At 35.6% G+C, this 12,233-nt stretch overlaps 1 protein-coding gene across 1 annotated transcript in view; it reads left to right on the top strand.

Moving 5' to 3' along the window:
• Positions 1 to 9,869, top strand: part of LOC122747424 (lipase member I-like) — a 29,148-nt gene extending 19,279 nt beyond the window's left edge. The window contains exons 5-7 of the mRNA XM_043993450.1: positions 2,668 to 2,835; positions 3,408 to 3,503; positions 9,754 to 9,869. Of these exons, the coding sequence (XP_043849385.1) occupies positions 2,668 to 2,835; positions 3,408 to 3,503; positions 9,754 to 9,869 (380 nt within the window). The remainder of the gene's footprint in view (positions 1 to 2,667; positions 2,836 to 3,407; positions 3,504 to 9,753) is intronic.
• The last annotated feature ends 2,364 nt before the right edge of the window (positions 9,870 to 12,233 follow it).

Below are 12,233 nucleotides of genomic sequence, written 5' to 3'. Positions count from 1 at the left end.
GTTTGTTTCTCCCTGCTCTAACCACTGAAATACCTCGTTAAGTTTCATGAGCTTATCTAGCCAAAAAGAAATCATAACATTTTTGAATTGTTCTCCCACAGAAACAAATCATCACATAGATGCCAACTTTAAGATAATGACCCTCTGAAAGCTTGGATAAAATCTTTCTCCTATGTCACTCCATTGCTAAACCCATATTTGAAGCCTTTGCAGCACAGTAAAAACTGACAGTTTTTCTGTCATAGGTTTTGGGAATTCATGTGCATCTCTTTGCTGAAATGATAGATATACTATACAATATTGATATAATTATAAATGGCGGACAAATGAACAAAACCTCTTTGTGAAGGTTATGTCTTAAAGCATGTATGGTGCAGATTTTGAAATTGGATATAAATCCCTTCTGAAATATTTCCAGAGAATGTTGTACACAGTGACAGCAACATTGATCAATGAAGAACTGAATGACTTAACTATTCTCCACAATACAATGATCTAAGACAATCCCAAAGGACTAATGATGAAGCATGTTATCCATCTCCAAAGAAAGAACTGATATAGACTTAACACAGACTGGAACATGCTATTTTTCACTTTCTCTCTTTCATTTTTTCTTTTATTTGAGTCTTCTTATGCAAAATGACTAATATAGTAATGTTTTACATAATTACACATGTATAACCTATATCTGATTGCTTACTACCTCAGGGATGGAGGAACAGAGGGAGAGGAGGGATACAATTTGGAACTTAAAAACTTTAAATAAAAATGTTTATTAAAAATATTTCCAGAGATCTAGAGTTTGTATAAATGGGTATATAAAGAATAACAAGGAACAGTAAAAAAAAGCCCAGATGGAAACATAAATCCATAGGTCAATTGGCAAGCCAAAAATCCAGGAGCAGTAAGCATAGGAAGAAGGGAGATATAAATGGGACTTGATCATTGAAAGTACTTTGTTGTTATAGGTCCAGCTATTTTTATATTCTGGTAGACACCAATTTCTTAGCATGAATGGCTTTGGAATAAAGAGAATTGAAAATAAGTGGCCTAAGAAAGACTGAAAATGAAGTTAAGTAGCAAGGATAAGTATTTCTTATGTGAGGCAATTTCTCACATCCATACAATTCCCAATATCTATTCTAAAAGTTGGTTTGTTTATAAGTCAGTAGTTTGGGGAGAGAGAGACAGACAGACAGAAATTGTCATGTCCTTATTACTGTGCCATGCACTGTACTAATTGCTGCAGATATAAATACTATCAAGATAACCTCTGCCTTTCGGGGGCAGCTAGGTGGCACAGTGGATAAAGCACCAGCCCTGAATTCAGAAGGACCTGAGTTGAAATCTGTCCTCAGACACTTGACACTTACTAGCTGTATGACCCTTGACAAGTTACTTAACCCTCATTGCCCCACCCAAAAAAAAAAAAAAGATAACTTCTGTCTTTAAGTAGCTTCTATTTAATTGGTGGAAAACAATACATAACAGGAGTTTAAAGGGATACATGTTGGAGATAATGACAGTATTGCAGCACTGGTATTGTGTCAGTATGTCCAAGAAGTGACACAGAGGCCTAGTTCAAGTCAAGATAGAGAGAAACCTCACCTATAAAAGCATGGCATCCTTGGGGAAGAGTTCACAGGTGGTCTGTATAGGAAGATAATGATGGGAGGAGTGTAGTCAGCATGCTTGGAGATGCCTGGAATCATCTTCCCATGCTTGCAGACATATACTATTTTTTCACTTGTCAATGATCCCTGGACTCTTTTGTTTACTTAACCCTTTTCTGTTCCTTGTTAATCTCTGTGTGCTAAAAAAAATCCCATGGAACCATCTTATAAATGGTGGTTAGGTATCTAGATCAACCCTTGAAAATGCAGCTGAACTCAATTTTGGCTACCTCAAGAGTTACATAGAATATTTGGGAGGTTGAATCTAATACATATCTTGAACAAAAAATGACATTGAATAATACCTTCATTGTAATAGGTACAATTCCTTTGAGGAAGGTAGATGGGTTGGTAGATACGGTGGTGGGCCTAGAATCAGGAATACCTGAATTCAAATCTGTCCTAAAACACTTACTAGCTATGTGACCCTGGGAAAATCACCTAACCTCTGTTTGCCTTAATCCAGTGGAGAAGAAAATAGCAAACCACTCCAGTAACTTTGCCAATAAAACCCTACAGACAGCATTAGCATGCTATGGTCCATGGGGTCACAAAGAGTCAGACACAACTGAATGACTATACAACCACAGCAACAACAAATTCATTTCCATTATCACTGAAATAGTCTGGCAAGGATGAAAATTTCAACAGCTTGTTACATTTGGAGAACAAAAGTTTTAAGTTAAACCCTCACTTTTAATATGTGTACATTTTTCTAAAGGTTTAAGAGCTTAACAGATAGGATATGACAGGCCTGTTCACATAGAGGAGTTTTAGTCAGGCATTATGCAATGTTATTGATGCCAGATCATAGGCAAGTCACACTATACACACATGTGCATCAGCTCCATTTTAGGTAGATGATTATTCAAGTGGTATAAAAAAAGTTAATTTAAAAATAAATAAACGAATAATTTTTAAAAGTTCATTTAAAATCAGGATATAATTTATTTAAACACATCTCCATTTCTTTCCTTTGCTTTCAATCATTAAGGACTTTCTTATATAAAATGTGAGCACCAGAGAGCAATTTTTTTATTCCTCTCATCTTTGTCAGCAAAATGTAATTTGATTGCCTATCCTTGCAATTCATATGAAGACTATAGAAATGGTCGATGTTTTAACTGTGAAGACTTTGGGTTAAGGTTTTGCCCCACAACAGGTAAGAGCTATATGGGATCAATATTATAGTTTTTGATAATGAAAATATATGTGCTAACATTTCTAACTCTAAGAGAAGATTTGTATTTCCAGATTTTACCTAGTTATAAATGTCCTCTATAGAATAAAAAAGACTCATAGACTAATTGCTTGAAGAGCTCTGAGGCAACAGAATAGTTTTATCACTTTCAGAGATTTTCAGGATCTTTGTTGGAGGTGATAAAATATTTCTTCTTCAAAATACAGATTTAGACCTTGTGTTGGGAAAAAATGTGGAAGAGACAGACCACATTACTGGATTTGCTGGATAATTTGGCTTATGACATAAAACTCATATGGACTAGCTGATTTATTCCTATTAGCAACCAGCAGTATCAGGTTTATGAAACAATAACTGGCAAATACTTTGACATACAGACTATATGTATATAAGATGAGAAGTTCTGAAAGTATTTTGAGGGAATAAAATGTTTTTGTGAACCACCATACAATCCAAAGAGGATTTCTATCATGTTTTTTCATCTTCTTCAAGAATTCTACCTCATATATTCTACCTTATAATTAAATCTGCAGGTTATTATGCCGATCCTTGGAAAAACTATGTAATTAAAAGAAATTCTCCTGGGTTAAATGCTTATTTTGATACGTCACCAAAGGAACCATTCTGTTGTAAGTGGTTACATTAAGGAAAAAATTAGCTTTTTGTATTTTAATTTGCATTTCATCCTGAATGTTTAAACTGCTGTCACCCTAACTGTTCTTTTATGATAGATTGAAATGTTGGTTTTCATTTTGGTATTATAAAAATTGTATTGTTCAAGTGAATGAAACTTCATTGTCTCTGGACAAACTGAAGTCAATAAGTATTTATTAAGTGCTTACTATGTGTGAGACATTGTACTAAGTCATGGGGAAAGAAATTCCATGCCCTCAAGGAGCTTACAATTTAATGGAGGAGACAATATGCAAACAATTATTTAAAAACCAATATATATGTGGGATAAATTTGAGATAATCACAGAGCATAAGCACTAGCATTGAGAAGGGCAGCAAATGGTTCTTACAAATGTTGGGATTTTAACTGAGACTTGAAGGATATCAGGACGTAGAGATGAGTAAAGAGGGAATTCCAGATATTAGTAACAGTCAATGAAAATGAAGAAGTTAGGTTATGGAATGTCTTGTTCCAGAAATATCAAGGAGATCAGTGTCATTGGATTGCAGAGTATGTGGAGTAAAGTATAAGAGGCCTAGAAAGATGTGAGGCAGCAATGTTATGAATGTTTAAAAATAAAACTGAATACTTTATATTGGATCCAAGATATTATAATGAGAAACTGAAGTTTATTGAAAAAAAGGGGAGACACAATCAGACCTGAGCTTCAGGAAAAATAATCTGACAACTGAATAGCCTGGAGAGTGGAAATATCAGAGAGGAAATCCAACCATTGACAATAGTTTAAGCATGAAATGATGAGAGCCTGTAGCAGGTTTATGGCAGGGTTGAAAAGAGAGATGGGGGCATATGTGAGAGATGTTGTGAAATAGAATTGACAGGGCTTAGCACAGAAAAATATATGGGGAGTGATGAGTTGAGTATGAGCTAGGTTTTGAGCCTGGGTGATATGGAAGATGATGATGCCCTTCACAAGTAATAGGAAATTTAGGAAGAAAGCAAGGCTTGGGTAAAAGATGATGAGTTAAGTTTTGGATATATCTCTGGGACATCTGGTTCTAGATGCCTAATAGACAGTTGAAGATATGAAATCGGAGCAAAGTACCAAAGAAGCAAACAATGTTCATTAATGCTCCATGAAAGGATGGAGTCAAGTAAAACAATGTTAGAAAAAGAATTACATAGGAAGAATGTTTATTTTTACATAGCCATCACTATGAAGATACTGAGCAGTGTAACATTTAGTTAGTCAGCTGGTATTTATTAAACTCTATGTGTCAGGCATTATGCTAGGTGCTGGGGTTACAATGAAAAGCAAAAGATATCCTCTATGCTGAAGGAGATTACAGGCTAATGGTGAAATTCACATGTAAATAAACAGTTTAGACAAGTTAGGAAGACTGGAAGTCCTGTGCTATCTGGGATCATCAAATATGAACATCTAGCAACTGGAGAATCCATGTTAGAATAGAATTTCATGCTATGTCAGAGATAATTTGCAAACAAATTATACATGAATTGTACATATTTGAACACTTACACATTTGTACATACATCTACATACACATATGCTATGCTAATAAGTGTGCATACATACATGTGTGCAATTTTTACTGGCTGTATGTATTGATATTCAAACAGATCTGATTTTATTGATGAGGATATTCCCTCTAGTTATATTTTTCATGACCTATCATGGTCTGCTCTTCCTGTGAAATATCTTATTCATATCCTCCCATAAGTTCACTAAAGGGGGTCCAACTAAGATATTTCTGGTTTTCCATGCTTTCTCTGGACATAGTAAGAACAACAGGCTGTTCTTTACATCAGGAGGTGTGCTGGTGCCAGCCATATGAGTTCTTTAGAGCCATTTATTAAATTTTCATTGTTAGCATTTACATTTCAGAACTCAATGGACAAAATCAATCAGGGTTTAATTTTATGTTTTGTGGATGGTTTTGACTTCAGAAAGGGATGGTGAAAATAATAATGCAGATTAAACTTAATAGTGTGTATTGTTGGGGGCAGCTAGGTGGCGAGCACTGGCCCTGGATTCAGGAGTACCTGAGTTCAAATCTGGCCTCAGACACTTAACACTTACTAGCTGTGTGACCCTGGGCAAGTCACTTAACCCCAATTGCCTCACCAAAAAAACAAAAAAAAATAGTGTGTATTGTTAAACATTTACCATTAAACATTTATCAGCATGTCCCTGCCTTCATCTCAGAGTCCCTTGTCCATTACATCTACATCTCTCTCACTGTACTTTTCTTCCCCTATGTTTATATACATACTGACAGAATACAAAATGGGACCAATTTGGAAAATCAAAGATAACATGTTGATCCACAGTACAAAATGTGAATCCTCTTCCCTATAGCACACTCAACCCTAACCTCTTCCATATGTCCTCTGGACCCTCTGAAACTCACTCTATTATGATACAGAAAGAACACAAGGTTCAGAGGCAAAGGAATTGAGTTTGAATTGTTTCCCTTACTATCTGTATTCCCTTAGACAAAGTCACTTTCTAAAATAAGTTGGTGGGACTAGATTAATTCTAAGGTTCTTTCTTTCTCTCGGTCTATCATCATATTCTAAATCTCTTTCTCTTACTTTTTTCATCATTTGTTTCTCAATGAGACTTATAGTCACTCTGGAACAGCCATATTTTTTGGTACCTCCTTCAAAACTAGTTGTTTCTTCATTCAGTTAGTCAATATGCAATTATTAAGCTCCTACTAAGTGTAAGGCACTTGTGTCATGCATGGCAAGGAAGAAGAATTGATGTACATCTATTTTTGTGCTCCTTTTAGATCAATCCTCACCTTCATCGCTCAACAATGACTGATCCTTTTATATCAACAAAAAAAAGAAAGAAAAGGGAAAATAAAGGAAGTTAAGAAAAAAGAGAGAAGGAAGAAATAAGAGAAGGAGAGAGGGAGCAAGGGAGGGAAGGAAAAAGAAAATGATGTGGTAACTCAAGAAGTGAGAGACCAATGAACATCACATCTTCCCATTCTTCTCCCTATCTCACATATTCTTGAGCTTTAAATTGCAGCCCTAATTCCTTTTCTAGCTCTAATTTCCAGTATCACAGGTTCCCCGACCCATCCTAAAGTATATTCCTCAATCTCAGAAAGCTTAGAATGCCCAACTGCAGTTCTCTCCATTCCAAAAAACACACCTGACCATCACATTTCTGGGGAATTCCACTTCTCAAATGCAAGTCAGAAAGAGCTACCACCTGTCTCTTAAAATACATGCTCAAAATAGAAAAATAACACCCCATGAATATTTGTATATCCAGGGTAGAAACTGCATGTATGGATGTGCAAGAAAAACACAAAGGCCCAGGGAGAGGTGGGGAAGGGGAAAGCCCCCTGTTCATATCCATTTGTGCTATATACAAAGCTACTGGCAAAGAGGCACCATGGGGTTATAACTCCTAGGGATGCTTCAGTGATTCTCCCACCCCACTGCTCAGGAGAGCAGTTGGGGAAGGAGGTATGAGGTAAATCTGATGCCTAAATAAGGGGCTCTGGTGCTCAAGTGCACTATAACATTCCTTTGGAGTTTGATTGGCATCATTCCTGATGACAATATCCACTCCAGGACTTCACAAATAAGCTTATAGTAGATTTTTGTTCTTCAGATCTTTCACCTGTTGGGGAAGTACTTCATATTTCAACTGATCCAGCTCCTTGCAATTCCTCTGACCTGATACTTGTTTGGTCAGAGATCCTGGATATAATCACAGAGTTTGGGTAGGATGCCACCCTAATTCTAGACAGACTTACTGTTCTCCATGGAATGATATTTAACAGCTGCACAATCCTATTATTGATCTGATCTATGGCATGACACTCCCCTTCAATGTGCTGAGCTGTTCATTTTTCATCTTGACTTGTCAGGACCTACTGATTTGGAGAGTACAAGTGGATCCTGGGGACAATGGGGCAAGTACTAGTTCCCCCCATAGTAAGTCTTAGGGAGACATTATAAAGAACTCACAAATTACAGAAGGAATTGTCTGTCCCAATAGCTCCTCAGAGGCCTGATTGCTAACAAGCAACTGGCTATACTCCCAACACCAATACCTCTAGCACCCTCTCCAAGTGCTGTGCTGGGGAAGCAGGTGAAGTGTGTCTTTGTGGCTGCTTCCACATATCTACTATATCTTCATGGATAAATGACCCATGGATGACTGTCTGAGTGCCAGAATGAGTGGTAGGGTAGCTGTTGATGACTCTAGGATCCTCACCCTGGCCATCTATCTGGATCTCTTGATCAGCATATGACTGGATGCTAGTGATGGCCATGCTGGTTGAAACTTCACCAGTTGTTGCTGTACCTTCCAAAAATGTACATAGTTCCCTCTTTGAACTCATCTACCCTTGATATCTCTACAAGGGGCGGGGGGGACATATGAAGTATTATTTTTTCTTAAAGTTTTTGAGCCTACTGCCTTACAGCACCATGTGGAAAATTCATCCCACTAACATTGGTCTCTTTTCTGTTATTCAGACAAGACATTCCATTTCTAACTCTATGCATTTTCACTGGCAGGCCTCCTCATGCATGGAATCCTCTCCCTCTTCAACTCTAATTCCTGGCTTCTTTGGTTTCCAGCTAAAATCTCATCTTCCATAAGAAGTCTTTTCCAATTCCATTTAATTCTAGTGCCTTCCCTCCATTGATTATTAGCAATTTATCCTTGGTCATATTCAGGTAGACTGTAAGCTCCCTGAGGGTAGAGACTATCTTTTTGCCTTTTATAGTATTTCAAATGAAAAATTTCATATTATTAATAATTTTTCATTCTTCCTCTAGTCTTTTTATGATTTGCAAAGTGGTTTTCATATGCTAATTTATTTCATTCTCACAACAACATTGTGAGGCAGCTACTATTATTACTTCCCTTTCACAAATAAGGAAACTGAGGCCTAGAGAACTTAAATGACTGCTGAAACAGCAAAGCTAATGGCTGAATTGAGATTTGGACCCAAATCTTCCTGAATCAAAGTTCAGTGATATATTCACTTACACTATGTTACCTCTTTTAAGTACTGTTTATTCATATCCTTTGAGTATTGATCTACTGAAGAACTTTAGGCAATCACTTTTATCATTCTGGATCTCAGTTCCTTATCTGTAAAATGAAGGGTCCTTTAAGGTCCCTTCCAGCTCTAAATATTTATTTTTCTTATCTTACAAATGAATCTCAGTCTTCATTTGCCTTAATTCTCTATATAAGATGGATATCAGACTTTTACCAGAGGTAAAACAATGCCTAAGTACAAAATATAAATTCAAATTCACATTGTAGAGTTTTTGCTTTCCACACCAAAAATAAAAAAGATATTAGCATTTTTTCTGGCAACACGGGCTCATATTTTAATTCTCTTATGAGAATTCTTCTCTAGTGAAAAAAACTTTTAGCCATTGTTCTCCTTTGGTCAGTGGCTCAAAGAAACAAATTTCTATCCTGACCAGCAAGCTCCATCTCCAGTGTATAATCTCATTGGCAGAGAAAGTAATAGTAGGGCAATTGAGGAATTCAGAGAAACACTGGAAGACTTATATGAACCAATGAAGACTGAAGTATAAGTGGGAAAACAGTATGCACAATGACTATAAAAATATATATAAAAAGAACATTACAGTAAAACAAATCCAACTGCTTCACAATTAATTATGGCTAATCTTGGGCTTAGAGAGAAGCTCAGCAAATGCACTAACCTATTTTATTACAGAATAGGGTGCTATAAATATGGACTATTGAATATGATATTAGAAAGAATTTATGTGCAGCTGGTTTCCTGGGTTTAGATTTTTGCTTGGTTTTTAGATTTTTTTTAATAAAGTGTCACTGGGGGCAAGTAGTAATGTCAAATATGATATAAAAACAAAAGATATCCAAAAACAAAAAAGAAGTAAAAAGCTAACTATGCAATTGTAAAGACCAGTCTTATTTCTAGAGTAGAAGTGGAGAAATACATCTTTCTTCTTTACCAGGAGGAATCGGAGAGAAGGGGTTTAGAATGTTGTATTTACTATTAACTATATCTATTGTATGTGCTATTCAATATATCTGTTGAGTATATTAACTACTTTTTTGTTTCAAGTGAAGATGGAAGGGAATATAGGAGAAATGTCTATTAATTGAACATGAAAGACATTTAAATGTATATTAACAAAGAATAAAAACAACATAATTCAAAATATATTTTTATTTTACAGTATATCATTATGTTCTTGATATTAGAATTGTGGAGGAAATTAGGAAGAAAGCTCATATCGAAATTAAGTTAACAGACAAAGACGGGGTTGTAGAAAAATCGAAAATTAAAAAGTAAGTTATTTTATAGATGGGGTGCATGCTTTAATATAGAAATATTTTTGTCTTTTAGGAGTACTCCCTGTTATGTAAATTTAAATTAATGAAAGTTTGCATTCATATAATTTTAGAGCTAAAAGAAAGATTTGAGAATATCTACTTAAACTCTTTCAGTTTACAAATGAGGAGACTACTGCTTAAAGAGACAAAATGATGAGGCCAAGGTCATCTAGTAAGAGATCAAGCTCAAATGAGGATTTCCCCCTGTATCAATTACTCATTTTTGATAACTTTTACAAGATTATTCTTTTCCTCTGTAACCAAATATTGCTTTTTCTTCTTTGCTTAATGTCCATGTTTTCATGCTTCTTGAATGTGGTCTTATTCCAAAAGTTTGTCTTTGATTCTATTTTCTTGTCTCTTTACTTTCTCTCTTACTGATCCTTTATACTCTATTTCAATTATGACCTACATACAGATGGGAACTGATTATACAGATGGCAGACAAAATTATGGATTTATTCCCAATATTTCTCCTTAGTTCCATCCACTTGTTTGCCAATGTCTACTAGATTCCAGTGTAACCTCAAAGTTAACTATTCTCAACTAAATTCATCTTCCCACCACCCCTTTGCCCTATTCTTTTTTTGCCTCTTTTCTTATAATTGTCTTTCAATTCTGTATATTTATATTCCTGGTCAGTTATCTTCTCTTTTGTTTCCTTGGTGAAATTTGCCACCATGGATTCAAATTTTTCTATTCTGCTAATCATTTTTGCCATAGAAGACTAAATTTCGTTTTTATGATTTATAGTTCTTTCTCATTTGAAAACATCCTGCTGTGGTTTTATGCTTCATTGGGAATGCACAAGGTCCTCTGCCTCATCTGGTATTGAATCATTTTCCTTTGTGTTATAACATTTATTCATGCAACTCTAAACTTGTCTATTAGATCTGCATGTCATATTTCCTTTGATTGTTATTATCTTCCCTGTTGGTTTATCTCAATCTTGGAGTTTTCTTTCTCCTCAGATTTTTTTGTAATTTTAGTCTTTCCTCATCCCTTTATTTTTCTCTAATGCTTACTTTTTGATTTCTTCTCCTCTGATGATGGTTTCCTAGGGAATGAGATCTCGAAACATATCAGTCTCTTTCTATGCTGGACAATTCATGGCCCACCAGCAGAGGTCTCTGCCTCAAGGGACTTGAGGAGTGTGGGGAACAGAAGTGACCCCAAGTAGATGTTAGGCTCCTTTCCTTAAGCTTTTTGGAGTGCCACAAAGTCCCCTCCAACACACATGGTATTCTGCCCTATCCCTACTTTTCAGCAGTACAGAATGTTGTTCTATAAAAGAAAACTGATATAGGCCATCATAGTAGAGATGTATGATTCAAGTAACAGGGTTTTTTGAGGATGGGAGAGACATGGAAATATTTTGTTTTGTTTTGTTTTGAAATAGAGAATCAGCTAGTAGTCAGGGAGATTAAAGATAAGTGAGAGAGGGGGCAATTAGGTAACACAGTGGATAAAGCATTGGCCCTGGATTCAAGAGGACCTAGTTCAAATCTGTCCTCAGACACTTGAAACATACTAGCTGTGTGACCCTGGGCAAGTCACTGAACCCTCATTGAGTTGCAAAAATAATAAATTTATTTATTTATTATTTTTGCAGGTCTCATAAGTGAGAGAATGAGGATTAATCAATATAGTCCTCTTTGTGAAGCCTGTAAAACCAATAACTCTCCTTAATATCTCCTTTCTCTGCCATAGCCTTGTCTTCCCTTTGGTCCTTAAAGACAAGCTAGAAATACCATTATTTCATATAAATAACATTTTATTTTTTCCAATAACATGGAAAAAAATTTTAACATTCATTTTTATAGGATTTTGAGTTCCAAATTTTCCTCCCTCCCTTTCTTCCCTTCCTGAAGCATCCTCAAAGCAGCAAGCAATCTGAAATAGATTATAAATGTGCAATCATGCAAAACATATATCCACATTAGTCATGCTGTAAAAGAATAAACAAAATGAAAGAAAATAAAATGAAAAAATAAAGAAAGTGAAAATAGTATGTTTGATCTTCATTCAGACTGGATCATCTCCCTTCTCTGCATATGGATAGCATTTTCCACCATAAGTCTTTTGGAATTGTCTTGGATCATTGTATTGTTGAGAAGAGCTAAGTCAATCATGGTTGTTGTTATTACTGTGTACAATGTTTGGCTCACTTCACAACAACAATTCATGTAAGTCTTTCCAGGTTTTTCTGAAATCCCACCCACTTATATTATATTTCTTATAGAACAATAGTGTTCCATTACATTCATATACTGCAACTTGTTCAGCCATTCCACAATGGATGGGAATTTCCTCAATTTCCAAT

Source organism: Dromiciops gliroides, chromosome 3 (genome assembly GCF_019393635.1).
Source record: "Dromiciops gliroides isolate mDroGli1 chromosome 3, mDroGli1.pri, whole genome shotgun sequence".
Lineage (NCBI taxonomy): Eukaryota > Metazoa > Chordata > Mammalia > Microbiotheria > Microbiotheriidae > Dromiciops > Dromiciops gliroides.
The sequence above is the reverse complement of the archived record's forward strand: the minus strand, read 5'-3'. Positions and strand labels throughout refer to the sequence as shown.